The sequence below is a fragment of the Schistocerca piceifrons genome, chromosome 2, assembly GCF_021461385.2.
Source record: "Schistocerca piceifrons isolate TAMUIC-IGC-003096 chromosome 2, iqSchPice1.1, whole genome shotgun sequence".
Classification (NCBI taxonomy): domain Eukaryota; kingdom Metazoa; phylum Arthropoda; class Insecta; order Orthoptera; family Acrididae; genus Schistocerca; species Schistocerca piceifrons.
In genome coordinates this window covers 925,829,077-925,851,224 of record NC_060139.1, presented here as the reverse complement: position 1 = coordinate 925,851,224, position 22,148 = coordinate 925,829,077, and the positions used below count along the sequence as shown (strand labels likewise).

Here is a 22,148-nt window from a genome sequence, read left to right as displayed (position 1 = left end):
ATTTTCCGTAACTATTCATTAACGTGATGTGTCTTCAGAACATTCATTTAGTTAGTTTTCAGCACAATCATGACTGGTACTGGTATCCAGGTATTTTGTGAATGTTGGTGTGGACTTTATAATTCAAATACTGTAGAAATATATTATTTTCTCTTAGTCTCTTCTACATAAACATCGAGTGTGAAACTATGTCTTCCACATTGTTCTTAAATATTGAAGTACTTCTCCTTTGTTTGAGCTTGCAGTAATAACAGATTCTATGAAATTTGGGATGTGATTATTAAACTTATCAGTTATAATGTAAATAATTTAGGGGTAAAGGTAAAAACTCACAGCATAACAGACAAATTGAGTTGTCAGTACACAAATATGACTGAAAACATTGCTAGCTTCTGGACAACCCTCTTTTGAGTTACAGGACACCCACACACCCACATATGAGTTGTGTTGGGTGGAGTGGGTGAGAGAGGAAAGGAGGCAATGAATGAGAGGGAGAGATGGAGAAGGGTGGCTGATGTTTCAGAGGGGTCCAGCACATACATAGGATAGAAATGCAACAAACAGACACCGGCACCAGTGAGTTTGTGCCGCTCATGACTGCAATGTATGCCTTTCACCAAAATATTAGATGAAATAGAATTTCTGCAGTTACATGACTAAAATCTAATTGATCATTCACTGTGCAATGAAAATATGAAGAAGCACATCTTCGTTACAGTGAACAGCTTGTTGGTGGTCACGCCCACATAAAATACTGTGCAAAAATTGCAGCAGAGCTGATATGTGACATAAATTCAAGAACATACCCAGAGTGAACCAGAGGATGGTAACTGCCCTCCTCCCCCAACTTGATAAAATAATTAAGATCCTTGCAAATTGAACTTAAACTTTGCAAATTATTAATGATAAATGTATTATTTTATTTATTTATTGTATTTACACATTAAGTACTGTATGACCAAATTGAGGAGCAAATCTCCACGTTCATGGAACAAGTCAGTACATGAAATTAGAAAATAAAAGTAATAACAGATAAAAATAAAATGTTTATGAACCTGAAAAAAGTCAAGCCATAAGTTTAAGTAAACGCAATCAACAATAAAACTAGAATCAGCTTAAGTTTTCAAGGAACTCCTTGTCTGAATAGAAGGAGTCACCCATGAGGAAACTCTTCAGTTTTGATTTGAAAGTGCGTAGATTACTGCTAAGATTTTTTAATTTTAGTGGTAGCTTATTGAAAAATGGATGCAGCAGTATACTGCACACCTTTCTGCACAAAAGTTAAGGAAGTCCAATCCAAATGCAGATTAGATTTCTGCCGAGTATTAACTGAGTGAAAGCTGCTTATTCTTGGAAATAAGCTAATATTGTTAACAAGGAATTACAGTAAGGAATATATATATATATATATATATATATATATATATATATATATATATAGGTCTTCGTGGCAAACGAATCTGCTCCAGTCCGGAATCCTTGAACCATTACACCGACAACCTGAAAACAGCTTTTGCATCCTGTAACTACCCTCCCGACCTGGTACAGAAGCAAATAACCAGAGCCACATCCTCATCTCCTCAAACCCGGAACCTTCCACAGAAGAACCCCAAAAGTGCCCCACTTGTGACAGGATACTTTCCGGGACTGGATCAGATTCTGAATGTGGCTCTCCAGCAGGGATACGACTTCCTCAAATCCTGCCCTGAAATGAGATCCATCCTTCATGAAATCCTCCCCACTCCACCAAGAGTGTCTTTCCGCCATCCACCTAACCTTCGCAACCTCTTAGTTCATCCCTATGAAATCCCCAAACCACCTTCCCTACCCTCTGGCTCCTACCCCTGTAACCGCCCCTGGTGTAAAACCTGTCCCATGCACCCTCCCACCACCACCTATTCCAGTCCTGTAACCCGGAAGGTGTACACGATCAAAGGCAGAGCCATGTGTGAAAGCACCCACGTGATTTACCAACTGACCTGCCTACACTGTGAAGCGTTCTATGTGGGAATGACCAGCAACAAACTGTCCATTCGCATGAATGGACACAGGCAGACAGTGTTTGTTGGTAATGAGGATCACCCTGTGGCTAAACATGCCTTGGTGCACGGCCAGCACATCTTGGCACAGTGTTACACCGTCCGGGTTATCTGGATACTTCCCACTAACACCAACCTGTCAGAACTCCGGAGATGGGAACTTGCCCTTCAGCATATCCTTTCTTCTCGCTATCCGCCAGGCCTCAATCTCCGCTAATTTCTAATTTCAATTTGCCGCCGCTCATACCTCACCTGTCTTTCAACTTCATCTTTGCCTCTGTACATCCGCCCCGACTGACATCTCTGCCCAAACTCTTTGCCTTTACAAATGTCTGCTTGTGTCTGTGTATGTGTGGATGGATATGTGTGTGTGTGCGAGTGTATACCTGTCCTTTTTCCCCCTAAGGTAAGTCTTTCCGCTCCCGGGTTTGGAATGACTCCTTAACCTCTCCCTTAAAACCCATATCCTTTTGTCTTTCCTTCTCCTTCCCTCTTTCCTGACGAGGCAACCATTGGTTGTGAAAGCTAGAATTTTGTGTGTATGTTTGTGTTTGTTTGTGTGTCTATCGACCTGCCAGCGCTTTTGTTTGGTAAGTTTCATCATCTTTCTTTTTATATATATATATATACACACACACACACACACACACTCCTGGAAATTGAAATAAGAACACCGTGAATTCATTGTCCCAGGAAGGGGAAACTTTATTGACACATTCCTGGGGTCAGATACATCACATGATCACACTGACAGAACCACAGGCACATAGACACAGGCAACAGAGCATGCACAATGTCGGCACTAGTACAGTGTATATCCACCTTTCGCAGCAATGCAGGCTGCTATTCTCCCATGGAGACGATTGTAGAGATGCTGGATGTAGTCCTGTGGAACGGCTTGCCATGCCATTTCCACCTGGCGCCTCAGTTGGACCAGCGTTCGTGCTGGACGTGCAGACCGCGTGAGATGACGCTTCATCCAGTCCCAAACATGCTCAATGGGGGACAGATCCGGAGATCTTGCTGGCCAGGGTAGTTGACTTACACCTTCTAGAGCACGTTGGGTGGCACGGGATACATGCGGACGTGCATTGTCCTGTTGGAACAGCAAGTTCCCTTGCCGGTCTAGGAATGGTAGAACGATGGGTTCGATGACGGTTTGGATGTACCGTGCACTATTCAGTGTCCCCTCGACGATCACCAGTGGTGTACGGCCAGTGTAGAAGATCGCTCCCCACACCATGATGCCGGGTGTTGGCCCTGTGTGCCTCGGTCGTATGCAGTCCTGATTGTGGCGCTCACCTGCACGGCGCCAAACACGCATACGACCATCATTGGCACCAAGGCAGAAGCGACTCTCATCGCTGAAGACGACACGTCTCCATTCGTCCCTCCATTCACGCCTGCCGCGACACCACTGGAGGTGGGCTGCACGATGTTGGGGCGTGAGCGGAAGACGGCCTAACGGTGTGCGGGACCGTAGCCCAGCTTCATGGAGACTGTTGCGAATGGTCCTCGCCAATACCCCAGGAGCAACAGTGTCCCTAATTTGCTGGGAAGTGGCGGTGCGGTCCCCTACGGCACTGCGTAGGATCCTACGGTCTTGGTGTGCATCCGTGCGTCGCTGCGGTCCAGGCCCAGGTCGACGGGCACGTGCACCTTCCGCCGACCACTGGTGACAACATCGATGTACTGTGGAGACCTCACGCCCCACGTGTTGAGCAATTCGGCGGTACGTCCACCCGGCCTCCCGCATGCCCACTATACGCCCTCGCTCAAAGTCCGTCAACTGCACATACGGTTCACGTCCACGCTGTCACGGCATGCTACCAGTGTTAAAGACTGCGATGGAGCTCCGTATGCCACGGCAAACTGGCTGACACTGACGGCGGCGGTGCACAAATGCTGCGCAGCTAGCGCCATTCAGCGGCCAACACCGCGGTTCCTGGTGTGTCCGCTGTGCCGTGCGAGTGATCATTGCTTGTACAGCCCTCTCGCAGTGTCCGGAGCAAGTATGGTGGGTCTGACACACCGGTGTCAATGTGTTCCTTTTTCCATTTCCAGGAGTGTATATTGAGCAGCCAATGTCAAAATACTCAGACTTGTAAACAGGGATCGACAAGAGGTTCATGAACTTACACCTCTTATTGCCCAAACTGCCCGTTTCTGAGCCAAAAATATCCTTTTAGAATGGGAAATGTTACCCCAAAATATAATACCATATGAAATAATCAAATGAAAAAAAGCAAAGTAGACTAATTTTTGTGTCGAATGATCACTCACTTCCGATACTGCTTGAATAGTAAAAATGGCAGCATAAAGTCTTTGAACAAGATCCTGAACATGGGCTTTCCATGACAGTTTACTATCTATCTGAACAGCTGGTGATTTGAAATGTTCAGTTTCACTAATCATATGCCCATTCTGTGAAACTAAAAAGTCAGGTTTTTCGAATTGTGTGTTATAAACTGTAAAAACTGAGTCTTACTGTGATTTAGCATTAGTTTATTTTCTACAGGCCATGAACTTAGGTCATTCGAAATGGGGTCAGTGTTGCACACAACATCCTTTACTACCAAGCTAGTGTCATCAGCAAACAGAAATATTTTACAGTTACCCATAATACTAGAGGGCATGTCATTTATATAAATAAAGAACAGGAGTGACCCCAAAACTGATCCCTGGGGCACCCCAAACTTGACCATACCCCACTCAGACCCCACATCACAGCCATTCTCAACCTTGTAAATAATGATTTTTTTGCTGTCTGTTGCTAAAGTAAGAGGTGAACCAATTGTGAGCTACTTCCCGTATTCCACCAAGGTCCAACTTCTGGAGCAATATTTTGTGATCAACACAGACAAACACCGGAGTTAAATAAAAAAATATGCCTAGCACTCGAAACCCTTTGTTTAACCCATCCATTACCTCACAGAGAAAAGAGAAAGTAGCATTTTCAGTTGTTAAATGATTTCTAAAGCTGGACTGTACATTTGATAGCAAATCATGTAGTATAAAATGACCAATTATCCTTACACACACAGCCTTTTCAATAACTTTATCACTGATGGCATAGAAATAGGCCTAAAATTGTCTACAGTATCCTTTTCTCCCTTTTTATTCAGCAGCTTTACTACTGAGTACTTTAATCATTTGGGAAACTGACCATTCCTAAAGGAAAAATTACAAATATGGCTAAATACTGTAGTGCTGCGAGAATTTCCGCATAAATTCTAGAACTACTCATCCTTCTTCTGTCTTGAACACATGACATTTTAAAAATAAGTGTGAGAGAATGTACATACTGTGTGTGACATGTTTGTGTGTGCAGGCTGGAAAGGAGTCATGAGCACAAGGTAGACGCAACGGATGAACGGCATCGACAAGTGTTTGCTGCTTGTGCCACAGAAGTCGTATTGGAAGAACAAGGAGTGTTTATGTATTTTATGGTGTTTTATAGTGTTGACTATTGCAATGAGTAAAAAGAACAATTGAAAAAATATTAATTATAATTAATGTGTTGGACTTGCTAGAAGCAATACGTGTTAATAAATTATGTGGCTGTAAAAACTATACTATTGTAAATGAATTTAATCAAGTCTAATGCTAGATGAATTGGTTGACTTGCAAACATTCAAATATTTATGTGAGAAGTGGTGACTTTGTTCTTTGTGGAAGTTGAAATATACCAAGACTAAACTAAAAGTATTCTCCGAGTATCCACTTATTTCATGGAGACAGAGAGAGAGAGAGAGAGAGAGAGAGAGAGAGAGAGTTATAAATCCTGTTAACCAGCAGTATTTTTTGGAGAAGAAGTTTTTTTGGAGGTCAGTGTAGCTGGCTATCCAGAGAAGAAGATCGGTTGTGCATACCACGTAAGTCAACTGATTTGAGAGAGGTGTGAATTTTGCGGGCAATACAATTTCGCATCACACTCCAGGTCGTCTAAAATGTTAGAACACAGGGCTAACATGTGCAACACAGTACTTTAATATTCTGCTAGGCACTCCATCTATCCATGAGAGTCATTAGTCTTCAGTGGTTTTATTATTGATTCAATCTCCCCCTTGTCTGTATCACAGAGGAGTATTTCAGTCATAATCTCGGAAAGGCATTTGCCAAGAAAGTTATATGATTCCCTGTAGAAACTAAATTTTTTTTAATTCACCAGCAATGTTCAGAAAATGATTGTTAAATATTGTACATATATCTGATTTATCAATATCAGAAATATTTTTACTATGAACTGACTTTATATCGTCGACCTTGTGCTGCTCACCAGACACTTCCTTCACAATTGACCATACGATTTTAATTTTATCGTGTGAAGTATCTATTCTATTTGCATACCACATACGCCTTCCTAATAACATTTTTAAGCACCTAACAGCACTGTTTGTAATGGGCTACTGTAGCTTGAATGTGACTGCTTCTAATATTTTGATATAATTCCCGCTTTGTTCTACATGATATCCTTATCCCACTAGTCAGCCACCTGGGCTGCCTATTACTGCTAGTATCCTATTTAGAATGTTCTAATGGAAAGCAACTCTCAAAGAGCATGAGAAACGTGTTAAGAAAAGCATTATATTTATCACCTATGTTATCGGCACTATAAACATCCTGCCACTCTTGTTCTTTGACGAGGTTTAAAAAACTCTCTATTGCTGTTGGATTAACTTTCCATTTATTTATTTTATTTATTATTTCTTTTTGAATTTCAAGGATCCTTGATGTGAGTGTATGGATAGAATGTAGAACATGTCGGATAATCACATTAATAGCTACATGTAAATGGTCATGAGACTTACAATCTAAATCATATGTAAACAGATAAATGAGGTTCAAGTATTCAAATAACAACATAGATTATATTAGTAATAATTGTTAAATAAAGGATATGGCTAACAATCTAATTCATATAAGATGGACTGTCAACAATTGATGTACAGCCTTACCCAGTCAGAATAGAAAGAACTATTCAAAAGATACAGTTTTGGCTGTTTTTTGAATTTAGTCTTATCCCCAATCACTAATTTAACATGAATTGGAAATTCATTGTGTACTTTCATGCTTGAATAATGTACTCCTTTCTACATCATGCAGGGATTTGTTCATTTTTGGGAAGATCATGTTTACTTCTCGTATCATGATCATGATATTCACTGTTTGACCTGTACATTGTATGATTATTTTTCACAAAGTTCATTAGTGAAAAAATGTATTGGCATGGCTTGGTGAGGATCCGCAGTTGTTTGAATAAATTTCTGCAAGAGCATCTAGGTTGCACTCTACCCATCCCCACTATCTACTCCATAAACTGAGTTGCCATCCCATAGCTCAGATACTACATATGTTATTGTATAAATTCATTAAGTTTAGAATTGTTGTCTGATCCATTATCTGTTACATGCATTACCGCCCTTAATATTTATTAAGCTCTTGCTAAAGCTGTTTGCTGAGAATCTAATGGTGTTTTCTTCCTAATATCCCAGTATCAGTGTCTGTGTTCTCTCTTGTGAGTGATTATGGATAATGGCTGGGGAGGCCATTTCTAAGTGGAAAAATTTTGTATTTTTATTTGTCTTGTCTGATTTTCTGGAAACACCCAAAATGTTTCCAGTGGGAATCTATAAATCCTAATTCTTATAAATTTGCTAACATGCAACAGTATTTTGTATATATATGCTTTTATGTAGTTGCTTGAGCTATGATAAGACAGCCTGTTTGTGGTTCATAATCATCTGGAGTCAAAATTAGAATTCATCTCCCTAAGATGTGTTCATCAGGGTGAAGTAAATAAATATCCAGAGGTTATAAGCAATTTGTATGTATAAGTAATTAAAATACTAGTTTTCTTAGCCTTACAGGACTGTTCACCAGTTGACATTCTACAACTACATCTATACTCTAAAACCAAAGTGAAGTGCATAGCAAAAGGTAACATGGAATCCACATTCAACATCAGTTTATTTGCTTTTCTTGTTAATGTTATGAGTAGTTACTTGACTTCTTGTGCGTCATTAATACATCTAGCACATGGAAAGTTGTTCACTTTGTAACAAAGAATATAATAATAATAATAATAATAATAATAATAATAATATTTTTCATAATAACAATAATAATAAGAGGAAGAAGTTGCCAGCCAGAAATACATAGTAATAATATTAATTCAAAAGAGTCTCATTGGTGTCCACCAAGATTGATTCAAGTTTTTACTAACAATAACTTAAAATCTGCCACCCTCTTACTGTGTACTATTGTCCAGAGCCTGACAAACCCAAGTTTCTTAACAAGATGTTACTCAACTGGGACATGATATAAGTGTAATCAGAATAAATGGCTCCAGGAAGCAAGAGAAGAATACATGATTGGTGAATGAGTGTGAAGCAGCTGTTGAGTCTAGAAGAAAAATGCAGATCTGACAGACAACTAAGAAATAAAAGAAACTGAAAATATGTGAGACAATGAGAACAATAACTGCCAAAATAATAAGAAATGCCTGGAGAACCAAGTGGAATGAAAAGTTGGGAGACACCAATGGTGCACTTAAAAATTAAGTACGAGCATTCCACAATTAGACAATTTTTTTCACTTGTGGCTTTTTTTAAGATAACAGTTAATACAATAATACTTATTTAAAGAAACAAGTATTAAAATTACATTACTTAAAGAAACAAATAGTAAAATTACAAATTACCTTTATACGGACTGAACTTGCACCAAAAAGATATTTCGAGTTTACTTTATAATAGTTGATATAACCAAGCTGCACATAATCAACAAACTCTGCAGATGAGTATGACTGTGTATTTTTATTATAGCTGCAGATGGAATTTGTAATCCTCTTGTGCACTAAAAAGAAAGAAATATAATCAATACTAAAAATATAATGCAATCAAAGTCAGAGTGTAAAATCTTATTAAGTTCACTGTTTCTTCAGTTTCTAAGTTCTAATAAGGAATTCATGATCAAGAACTAAGAAATAACATACTTGGGAAAGAAGGTGTTATAAATAGATCAGCAGTAAAAGTTTATGAGGTACAAATTGACTGCTAATTTACCTTTCTTTAAGCTTGTATCAAGAGCATTGAGATCAAGTTTTTCAGTTCTGGTAGTTGGCATCGTATAAGTAATTACATCTTCTTGTGACAGAACAAGTGACTGAACACGGTCTGCCCCACTTGTTACCATATACCGAAATGCAACATCTGAAGAAAATAAAGTGAATCAGTGAAGCAGTTTCATACTTCCATAATATTCTACAATACAACATAAAAATCATAACAAAAAGGAAAATTATAACAATACTTTTTTTCTTTAAAGGAGAATCTGGTTGTTTTAAATGCTCTGTAGTCAATTTCCTGAGTGGCTCTACCTTTTCATAGCAGTGGCTCTCTAATACAAGTCACTGGATAAAGGCCACCTGTTCACTGCTCACTGTACTACTACCTTCAGCTACAAGCATTTATGCTGCCCTGGCAAATGGTATCTACACACGACCTGTTAGATAATCGGCCTTTGCTCATCTCACAGAATCCAATAAAGACTTCTTTGGTGTACCAATAATCCATTTATCTGGCTACATGTCCCATCCATCTCCATTCTATTTTCACACAATGATCATAGCTACTTTGTCCATACCAGTCATTCTTTTAATCCATATGTATGCTTCCCTCCTTCTCTCAGTAATTCCTAAAATGCATCTATCTGATGCTTGCACGCCAACACTGGTTTTCCAATGGTTTTCACAATAAAAATCTATATCTCTTTACCTTAATTAATACTGATAATACACTGAAATTGTAAGCTTTTTCTTTCTGACACACTTGGAGCTTTGTTTTGAAAACCCTGTTTCATTTACTAAAAGTAGCTTGGGCTATTCTCACTCTTCTGTTTTCTTGCTGTCCGCTGGTAGTTTAATTTCCACTATCTAAAATACAAACAAATTGTTGACTGGTCCTACGGTTTCATTGTTAATTTGTACTCTTTCTTTTCAATATGTTGGTTATTAACTGTTTTAGTCTGATTACAAATGACTTTCAGACATGCTTTGAAACTTCTGTAGTCAAGTTTTTCTGTTTGTTGTTGAACTTCATCTGCAGAAGAGCCAATCAATACAGTATCAAAAAATATCATTCAAATATGTCCCATTAACCCATATACTTCCTTCTGAAAAAAACTCCTCTACAAAATAATCCTCTATGTCCACTGGGAATAGTTTTGCTCATATTTGTCTTTCAGCACTGGAATTTTCACTACCATAATGAGTTTTGATGTAAGATGTAGCAATGACCCATATCTCTTTTGGTATATTCAGATTGCCTGGCTCATTGTCTTGTTTCTCAAGGGCTGTCAGTACAAATTACACTGAAACTGAAGCAAAAACCTATTTGAAACCTATAAATCCAAACGAAAGTAGTAATTCGTAACCATCAGTTATAATTCATACTATGTACTCCAGTCTATAAGTTTGTTAACACTTTGCAAATGGTCCATTGTGCTAACATCCATTTCCAGAACCAGATTTTTACCACTGTCTTGATATTTCTGGATCAAAAGTAATATTAATACTTAACTTTCCATGTAATAACAGGTACCTAATAATCAAACTGTAGTATAACCAAATGTCAACAACCAATAAAAGTTACAATCTTTCACCTGTCTTGTTTACAACCCTTTTCCTTAGCAAAAAATATAGGAGATAAACTAGGGCTTGCCTTCAGTCCGTATGAGGGAACAGACCAAGAAAAGTTTATCAGATGAACAACAAATAAGTTTAACATTCTACAAGCAGAGGCATGGGATGATACAAGCTTGAATAGTATGAATAAACTAGAAGAGAAAAATGGAGATGGTGAAATTAGTGTGGCTTAGCTAAGTGAAGTGGGAGGAAGGCTCAGGTGATTACAGCACAACAGCAACAGCATTATCTATGGTATTGCAATTTCATTAATCAGAAGGCAGGCTATGGAATAAGTAACTTTTACCAACATAATGACTAAACTAATCTTCTTGGGATTAATCTGAAGCCAGTGTCAACCACCATTTTATGAATTTAAATGTTCACATCTAAAGCTGATCATGAAATAGACAGAATTTAAAAAAATTAGAAACTAATAATATTTGTTAAGAAGCTCATGAAATTTTGGGTGAACTGACAGATGTTAGCATATTGCTGTCATGGCATTTCTGTTTTGGTGCAGAATCCTCTGACCATCCTCAGGTGTATACTGTAAATAGTTCACTAAGTTCCCATATTTAAGACCCCCACCAGTAGAATATCCAGTGGTCACTGGGTGTGCATTACTTTGAGTGGGTGTACTGCTGCTGCAGATCTCTGCATTGCTCTGACCAGTCTCCATGATGAAAGTTTGCCTCCTCAACATCAGATTGATCGTCTTCACAAGGGAAAACTACAAAATTGTGATAATACGAGAGAAGGAAAGTTGCTATTCACCATATAGCAGAGATGCTGAGCCGCGATAGCCACAATAAAAACATTCACACAATGAGATGTGTGTGCAAGCTGTGCTTGCATAGGTGTGTGTGTGCATGTGTGTATGTGTGTCTACTGCTGACAAAGGCCTTAATGGCCGAAAGCTATGATTGTGTGAATCTTTTTATTGTGCCTATCGCGGCTCAGCATCTCCGCTATATGGTGAGTAGCAACTTTCCTTCTCTTGTATTGTTACATTCCATCCTACAAAATTGTGATGTTACACAGAGCACAAAGTTTTTCTATCAGAAGATCCATACAGTATTTAACAGTAACTCACCATCCTGATTGATAAGGGCCTCAGACAGTCATATTTCCACTGATTCACTGATAATGGAGGATAAACATCCTATAGTGTTGGTAATCTGAACAGTATAACAGTGGCAGGAAAGAGAGGCAAACTAATTGGAGCTGATAAATGAACATGGAGAGAAGCTTTTGCAGTATTGTAATGGCTTCCAACTACTTGTAGTGAACGCCCATCTCAGAACTACAAGATACGAAGATGTTGCATGACACGGAAAGATATTATTGTTAGACAAAGATTTACTCAGAGAAGGAAGGCCAATAGCAGTAACCAGAAAACTCTAGGACAGGCTAGATTTGATCGGTAACTACACATGTGGCAAACTATACCTGAACCATGGTAGCTTGCTTAGCCAATTTCTGTCACTGGCTGAGCCCGCATGAACTGCTTTTCACACTCATGGCAGTGCTCTTCACTCCTGTGCTCTAACACCATCAAGCCGCTATCGATACTGTCTTCTGATGGGGATATTAAATTGCTACCTCCTGAAATCAATGCATAGGGCTGAAAATGTGTCAGAATCGGCAGCAAGTGATGGGTGGAGTGGCAGAGCTCTCCAACATCAGACAGAACAATCAGTTTGGGGCTGGCCCCACCCAGAGGCCCAAGCCAGAATGATTGTAGCACAGGTGGCAAAATTCCCATGGCAGTAGACTGCTCTGGTGCCATGGGGTAAGACAATGTTGGGATGGAGGGAGTGGTTCCGTCTCCATGCACTCCCAAACTGTGAACCCCTTACCCACCCACCAGCAAGTGGGGGCATGAGGGCAGAGGACGTACTAATGTGTAAGAAGCATGTGGAGAGGTTGAGAGATCCATCTGGCAGTGACCTTGTTGTATGTTCTGGGGTCAGAAGGAAACATGAGGGTGGGGATGCTGATTGTGACAGCAGTCATGGCTGTAGTGATGGGTGAGGCAGGTGTTCCTGGCCAAAATGTCAAACAGCTGACTTCCCCCGTGGCCTATGATGAAACTTTGCATCCAACCTGGATGCCAGCTGAATGTGTGTGCCCACACACAGGGGGCCTACACAAAGGTGGGCCCATATGGAGGATGAGCATGCTGCGTGGGACACAGGACATCCAACAGGGTGCAATGCTCGCACCGAGCAGGATTTTGGCTGGGCTGATCCTGTTGACAGGAGTGAATCTATATGTCACAAGGAAGCTGTACAAGGCATCCTTGCTCAATGATGCTTGCAAGGCCTTCTGCATCTGGGTCTTGAATGTGTGGACCATCAGCTCAGCCTCCATGGTGGAGGTAGGGTGAAAAGGGGTGGTGGCCACCCTTCTGGTGATGAAAAGCCTCGAATTGAGTTGACATAAATTGAGTCCTGTTGTCCAGGACCAGCGTTGTGAATGATAAGCACTGCTGTTATATTTTAAATATTTTAATATTGAGGAAAGGATTCAGCTTTCCAGATTTCTGTAGGCTTTTCTCCTGCCAACAATTTTCTTTCAAAAAGAATTAGCCAAGCCTTGATTCTTCGACTTAGTGTTTGAATTTAAAGGTTGATGATCAATATTGTTATGGAATGCAGTACATAAGGAATACATGCTAAAACACAAGGCTGAGTTAAGACGAGACTGAGTTATAAGTGGCACAAGAAAAGGTGTCAGCTGGACCCTTTCATCACATATTGGCTCAGTCCACAACACTTAAAGCTGACTGTCCTGTTGTTCCATTGCTGCTGCAACCTAGCAGTAGTTGTATCATGATTGTGCAGTGAAGCTAAATATTGCAAGTTGTGTTGACACTGCCAATTGTGGATTATGTCAGTATTTCCTCTCTCACGTCTTCCCTCTCCACAAGGGCCTAAAATATTCCCTTAATTCTGCCATCACCCATTGTTTGAACTGACTGCCTTTTGTGCCACTTATTACTCATACAGTCACATCAGATGTCTATAAGAAGAAAACAGAATGAAGTTAAGTGATAGGTCAAGTAAGAACGTAGTATCGAGATAAACCGTACTAGGAAGAACTATAAAATCAGGGAATTTTTCGTACTGATCTTATGGTTTTTTCACAGGAGCAGCATCAGTTTTGAGTTTCATACAAGACGTTGCCAAAATCAATTCAGACCAGTACCAGTACAAGGAGGATACACTCCAGTATTGAGTTTCATAGATGACATAGTGAGTTTAGCCAAATGTAAAGAAGACTTCATATAACTGTTCGCCTATTTACCACATATTTTTCTGTCATGGTTCAACAAAACTGAATAAGGGTAAGTAGTCAAATATTTCTCCTGTCTCAGAAGCAAGTTTACATGTCCAACATATGTTTGAAATATTTTACTTTGCTTTCTTGCTTTTATCTTTCTAACAAGTATTATGGAGAAATACTACATTGATGCTGGATAAAGAACAGAAAATAATAATCTCCTATAAAAAGAATTCTGTTCATTATTATATTTTATCTTCAACGTAGTTGAGGTTCAGTCAGACAGAAATGAAGTGTAATATGCAATGTAATATTGCATACTCTTCTATACTATTACATGTACAATGTAATATTGTATACTATTCTATACTATTACATACAAATATACAAATAGGGTTAGAGCTCAGAACAAAAGTACTGTAAATGCCTTCTTTGTACTCAGTTACCATTTACCTGGCATATTATTCCAGAAATTATTGACTGCCTGTTGAGCTGCATTCAGATCTGAATCACTTATGCTGACAGCACCATTAGGCACAAACAAAACTACAGGAGCTGGTCCTCCTGCTGATCCAGTCTCTTTCCATTCATCAAACATGTTTTGGAAGAACGACTTGATGTGAGTCTCCAAAAGTGTACGGAGTTGAAATCCAGTATCCCCTGTGAACAGAGAGTACTACATTTGATTTAAGAAAGAATTAAACAATTCAAATAAAACATTTTCCTCAACACAGGCAGGAATATGGTAAGTCTGAAGTCTGTATGCATGTAAAAAACAGATCTGTTACATAGTGACATTAAGAGAACAACAAATTAGGATGCCAGCTCATTATTCTGGGTACCAGTTACCACATTATTTATTAAATGCTTGGCTTCATTTACTAATAAAATGAACAATTTCATTCAACACTGGTGTACTGCACTTTTCAAAGAAAATCATTTCTCAATGTTCTCATGCATTTCTCCCTTTCTCCATGAAAAAGTTATTTATAATTAGAAAGAACGTAGGCTTTAAAGAACAACATCAGTTCCATCATGGCATTATTTTAAAACAATACTTTATTTAGTAGTAGTAACTTTCAAGAATTCCTGATTCTCAGGTACATAAAAGATATTGATACATCATCATTGTGAGGCACATAAAACAGAAATCACATTGTCATGCACAATAACACATAGGATGTTCGACAGTCTACATATCCTTGGAATGTTTATCCACATACCACAAATACATACAGCTATTTGAAGTTCCACTACATCTGTTCAAGTGTGTGTGGAAAAGTTTCCTGTGTCCACTTGTACACATGTTCCATAACTGCAAATGGCTGTGAGTATATGTGGTTTGTTGATACATAAGCCAAGTTTGTGTGCACTGAGGACCACGATATAATATGTAACTGTGCATGACATACGATTTCAGTTTTATATTTCTTACAAGGATAATGTATACAAATTTGTTATGCACATGAGAATGAGTAAATCTTGTAATTAGCTAGCAGAATGGTTAGTAAAGTATCATTTTAAAATAAGAGCCTAGTGTAAATTATGTTGTTCATTAAATTTATCGAGGTTATGGTGCCCATCCAGAAGAAATAAAATAAAAAGAAAAGGACTTAATGTACATCACAAAGGAAATAGGGAGATCCTCACTTAGTTTTTGGTATGTCTGAATCACTTTTGCAAGATTCTTGGACTTAATTGTTTCTTATGTAGTATTGTCACATCATACAAGTTCTCGTAAGCATCAACAACAAGCCTAAAAAAGGAATGTCTGTGTGTGCATATGAGGTGGAATCCAAAATTTTCAGGAGTGGTGCTGGCTTCTGGAAAGTAGGAGTAGTACTTTGCACCGCTAGGTGGCAAGAGCTGCATACCTGATGAGTCAGTGTGTGGAGTGGCATTCAGCTGGGAGGATGTGTTTCGTGTCCACAGTGATTTCCATAATACTCTATGTTTGGTTGCATGGCAATTTTACAATGGATCCGCAAACAGAACAGTGCATGTGTATCAAATTATGTGTGAATCTCAGGAAAAGTGCTACAAAGACCCTTGCAATGATTCAACTGGATTTACGGCTATGACCCAGAGACAAAGCAACAATCGTCCCAGTGGAAGAGCCCGGGCTCTCCAAGACCCAAAAAAGCGAGACAGGTGCAGAGCAAAGTGAAGAGCATGATCATTGTTTTCTTTGATACCAAGGGAATTGTGCACAAACAATTCATCCCAAGCTCATTTGCATTCTACCATTGCTATCTAATGCTTTAGGATACACAGTTCATGAACAGCTTACAAATTACTTAACATCAAATAATCTTCTAGATGAATACTAGTCTGTTTTCCAGGGAAAACACAGCAAGACAATTGTACTTATGAAAGGGACTAACAAACTGAAACAAGCTATGGATGAACACGAGGTGACTATTATGTGCTTATTGGAATTCAGCAAAACTTTCAGCATTATCAACATTGATATTCTACTTACTAAACTCAAAAGTCAAAATTTTTCTTCATTTGTGAATAATTATCATGGTTAAGTGCTGATAAGCATAGTGATTATCATACCCTGTGTTTGCTCTGCCATCTTCTCATTTGTTGCACTCCCTCTTTACCTTCTGCCCTTACGCTACTATCTGAACAGCTCAGCAGAAATACTCATTTTCTACAAAGCAAAATCCTCTCATTGCCATGTTCTCTAACTTTGTAACATTCTTTCTCAAAATATTAGAGAAATTAAAATCCTTCCAAACTTCAACAGACAGCTAATAGCCCATCTTCTATCACTATAGCTATCTCTTCCACACACCTGTCTGCAGCTTACTCTCATCTACCCTCCCTTCGACACCACTTTTCCCTTCCCCATATCTACCTGTTGAAATTCTGTTCTTTTCTAACAGCCATTGCCACTTTCATTTCAATATTATCCTCTTTCATTATCCCTTCCACTTCCTATAATACCAATCAAGGCTTCAAATGTGTTATATTTTACCATTATTATTATTATTATTGCCAATTATTATTTTTATTTATACTGAAAATTGTCCGCCGCTCATTGTCTCGCGGTAGCATAATCTCTTCCCGAGCACGGGGTCCTGAGTCCAATTCCAGGCGAGGTCAGGGATTTTCAGCTGCCCCAACATCTTGTTGTGTCATCTTCATCATCATCATTCATGCCCATTATGGTCAGAGGAAGGCAACGGCAAACCACCTCCATTAGGACCTTGCCTAGTACGTCGGTGCGGGTCTCCTGCATTGTTCCCCTACGCTCTGTCAAGAAGCATGGGATTTCACTTCCATTCTATACTGAAAATTATTATTATTGTGGTAGTAATGCAATAAGTAATCAATATAATTCTTAATGTCCCATTATTTTATTGCTACTATTAGCATTATTATAATTATTATCAAACAATGGAAACTCCAGGTTGGAATATCAACAAAGCAAGTAAAAGATAGATTGCTACTTACCGTAAAGATGTCACATTAATTTGCAGACAGACACTCTGGTCTGAGCTGCCACAGATGGCAGATGCGAATGAACGTGTGTGTGTTGTGTGTGTGTGTTGTGTGTGTGTGTGTGTGTGTGCATTTCTTTTTGTGACTTTTTATTATTGCCAATTATTATTTTTATTAATGATGCAAATTATCATTACTGTGATTGTCATATAATATTTTTTGTTCCTTTTAGATTAATAGAGGGCCTTAAAGCACTAATCTGGTGAGGCTAAATAAACAATAAAATAAAAAATTAAATAAATTCAAGATTGGCTGTAGAACTGGCTGTGATAATAGCAATAGGCATTCTACAACTAATTCAAGAGGTTGATGTCATCTAGAATCACTAGAAAATGTGTAGCCAGCTGTTAAGAACACTCAAGTAAAAGTTCCATTTTTCTTACTTCTCTAAAATTTCATTCTCCTTCACATCACTTTCTTAGCCAGTGTGAGCCTCGGCAGTGGATTTTTTTAATCATCTATACTCAACAGCAGCACATAAGAGACACTATAAAAACTCAGGAAAGAGAAGGAACCACTATGTGCAAAGAAAAAGAAGCCTCCCAACAAAGTAGCTGGCTGAAGGTACTCCTTGGAGTGTCCTAGACAACAATGCTTTTTATCTTCCATTTTTGTGTCATAATGACATCTGGCAAAGTTTCAGTGCCAGTGGATTAAGACTGTATAAGATACAGACCTGCATAGTGTAATATTAATACTGTTAAGAATTGGATTATATGATACACAAAAGGATCAGATGAAACAATGGAAAATCCAGGACGGAATAATTACAATATTATGAAGAGGACAGTTGCTACTCACCATATGCTGGAGATGCTGAGTTGAAGATAAGCACAACAGAAAGACTCATTTCCCTTTATATATAGAGATTAAGTATAGTTTCAGAAAACATTTTTCACATAATTCATCCTTCAGAAGCAATAATATTAGAATAATTTTGTGGATGTGGTTGTGTACAGCTTTAATGAGTGCTAATAACTGTGTCATGCATATATACAGCTTATCAGCAAATCAAGGCTGGTAACATTTCTGATGTTCATGTTCAGTATGCTTTGTTACTGTTTTCTAGTATCCACATTTAGAAGCTGGTTCACTGATTTCAACCATTTTTCGGAACTTAATAGCTTTTTGTTCAATGTCTCGTGTAGATTTTGAGAAACATATTCATGTAATGTCTACTGGATTATCTTGAATAGCCTGACAAGACAGTAAACCAGCCACATAAACTCTGGTTTTCTGACCTACAGAGTATTAACAGACAGTGAACATTTCTGTGCTCAGATTGCAATACATCTTGTGTTGAATCTGCAATCTGGAATGTGGATAAGTGTCTAACTCTCAACCACGAAGTTTAGGCTAGCTTTCATATAAAGTCTTATCATAATTTTAATGAGGTTCTTCACATAGTAAATTCATTTGCAATTACATCAGAGTTTACAACATTCATTTGGCATCACCTCATAAGCTGCACAATGTGCATCTAACTTTGACTTACAAAAGACAACTACTCACATATAGCTGACTGATGTGTGACAGATAGAAATGCACAACAGAAAACAATATTAACACTAGTATTCAGGCTCTTATTCTTTCTGTGGTAGACATCCACACATTCACACACAACCACATACACACCCAAACATACATTCTTGCAGGCCCTGCAAGGCAATGTTGTTCTCTAAAGTCAACTGATGACAGAACAATATCATCATCTGAGGATTCTAAGGCACCATTACAGAAACGTGCAAATAAACACATTATGATTGTAGTTAGAAATTCTCTCTCAATGTTGGCTCAAGCAAAAATGCAACCTCATGTAGATAGAAATTCCAGCAGCAGCAGTGTTAGTTGACATAGTGATGTATCACAAAGTGGAGCAAAAACAAGGAAATCCTGCACTGACTGTTTCTGCAGTCACAGCTCGTGCGATTGTTTTCAGAGCAATGCTATGTGTTTTGAGTTCAATAAATGTGAGCATGTGGCTGCAGTCTGTCAAAGTTACCCTTGGGCTTCACCACAGTGCATAACATCTTATCAGTGACCTTGCATAAGACCAAAACTCCATTAAAACTTACGGACACACTGCTCATCAGTAACCTGAATGTCGATTTTCAAGTGGTTGTGTATCCAAAATTACTACTGAAACATACTGGTATATCAGTTTACCTGCAAGATGTATGTGGACCAAAAACATTTTTATTGGCATTTTTACCAGTAGCAATCACCATTTTCTGTCTAGGTACCTCTATCAGCTCTGGCTTTCAAATACACGATTCAGTCAACATCATCTCTAACAGTATTTCATTTAGTGATTTGGATGCTTTATGTAATGAATACTGTGGTTTATTTAAACTGAATGTGTATTGTGAATAAGATTTTAAAATACATGTACCATTAAAACCTAATGCTGCTGCTTATTTTGATCTGTGCCAGAGTCATGCCTATTTCTACACAGAAAATAGATAAAATCATACTTGATTGTCTGGAGGCATCATGTGTTGTGATGCAGCTATAGGTGACGCCCATTATTATAAATAAAGGGCCTAATGGCATAATTCAGAGTGTGTTGATTTCAAAGCATCCATGAATGCTGAATGTAATGTAAACAATCTACAGGGGTTGGGCAAAAATATGGAAATACCACAAGAAATGCACACTTGATCGCAAATGCACATGCTAGCCAAACCTGTGGGAGGTGCTGTTGTATTCGACCATGAATAGCACCTGTGCATTGACCTCAGTATACTGCAAGTACCAGTAACGGTCAGAATAGTGTTTGTGTAGTTCCGATTGCAATGTGTCAGAGCTAAGTGTTTCAGCTGCAGGCAAATTGCTGATTCTCTTATGGTGGGTGTTTCCATAACCAAGATAGCCAAAGTGTTTGGTGTTTCAAGAGGCACAAAGATTTATTCCATGATCGGGGAGAGCAGAAAAGCACCATCTGCTAAGTCCCAACACAGATGAATGATTGTGTTGAGTGATCATGACAGATGGTCAATGAAGAGGATGTTGTTGTTGTTGTTGTTGTGGTCTTCAGTCCTGCGACTGGTTTGATGCAGCTCTCCATGCTACTCTATCCTGTGCAAGCTTCTTCATCTCCCAGTACCTACTGCAACCTACATCCTTCTGAATCTGCTTAGTGTATTCATCTCTTGGTCTCCCTCTACGATTTTTACCCTCCACGCTGCCCTCCAATGCTAAATTTGTGATCCCTTGATGCCTCAAAACATGCACTACCAACCGATCCCTTCTTCTAGTCAAGTTGTGCCACAAACTTCTCTTCTCCCCAATCCTATTCAATACCTCCTCATTAGTTACGTGATCTACCCACCTTATCTTCAGCATTCTTCTGTAGCACCACATTTCGAAAGCTTCTATTCTCTTCTTGTTCAAACTAGTTATCGTCCATGTTTCACTTCCATACATGGCTACACTCCATACAAATACTTTTAGAAACGACTTCCTGACACTTAAATTTATACTCGATGTTAACAAATTTCTCTTCTTCAGAAACGCTTTCCTTGCCATTGCCATTCTACATTTTATATCCTCTCTACTTCGACCATCATCGGTTATTTTACTCCCTAAATAGCAAAACTCCTTTACTACTTTAAGTGTCTCATTTCCTAATCTAATTCCCTCAGCATCACCCGACTTAATTTGACTACATTCCATTATCCTCGTTTTGCTTTTGTTGATGTCTGAATGCTGTCTGAAGAGGTGTGGCACTGCACTTTGGGACACTTAAGACCAAACAACATGTCTTACATTTCCTCAAACACATATGTTTTATGTTTCAGACTTTTCAGGAAGATTTGTGCTACAAGATGAACATATTTTTGAAAATTCGTTTTTTTTTAGTATTGACCCGGTTAGCAAATATTGTAGATCTGGGGCTGATGCACAGAGCAGTCTGAGCTATTGTGGGTAGTCTCCACATGACCCGTGTTTACATTTAAGTGATTTTGCTGTTTCTCCTTCATTTATTCTCACGTCAAATGAAAACAAAACGGATATCTGTCGCTGGGCGCTATCAAGTGAATTAAAATACATTCACATAATTATGGAAGGCTAAAATATGTTATTAGTTTCAGATTTTATTTTATTTCCACCTTTCTGAGAGTTAAGCATTAATCACCTTGCAGGACAATGAAGTTATTTTTGTCTGTTTGCTAAAGAAATTTGACTTTTATTAACCTTTTTGGCAGAGGCAGTCAATGTATTTGAAACAAAATGTTTTATTTTCCAGTACTGGCTAGTTTCAACTGTTCATTGCATTTCAAGTGCACTTTTTCATCTTCTAGCATGTATGGCATTATGCCATAATAAAGAACCAAACATGATACAATGCAGTACTGGTGCTCCAAGAAAATTTACATCCCAAAAACCACACTGAAAAGCTACAAGAGAAGCCAAGTTTTCGCATATAATGTTATCAGGTCAAGGTCTACTTTACTGGGAATCTGGATATACAAGTGTGCACTTTAAGTATGCATTTTAAATGTTCACATTTTCGTATGGTTCACAAAATTCTGATGCTCTTGGAGTATCCTCTGATGTCTTGTTTCTTTATGACATAATGTATGATCTTTCAATGTTTTACACGTACATACATACAGGCT

At 38.6% G+C, this 22,148-nt stretch overlaps 1 protein-coding gene across 1 annotated transcript in view; it reads right to left on the bottom strand.

Annotated features, from left to right (window-relative positions):
* LOC124775997 overlaps positions 1–22,148 on the bottom strand; it is a 141,996-nt gene that overhangs the window by 15,895 nt on the left and 103,953 nt on the right. The window contains exons 11-13 of the mRNA XM_047250838.1: positions 14,467–14,673; positions 9,107–9,253; positions 8,743–8,897 (exon numbers count right to left, since the gene is read on the bottom strand). Of these exons, the coding sequence (XP_047106794.1) occupies positions 8,743–8,897; positions 9,107–9,253; positions 14,467–14,673 (509 nt within the window). The remainder of the gene's footprint in view (positions 1–8,742; positions 8,898–9,106; positions 9,254–14,466; positions 14,674–22,148) is intronic.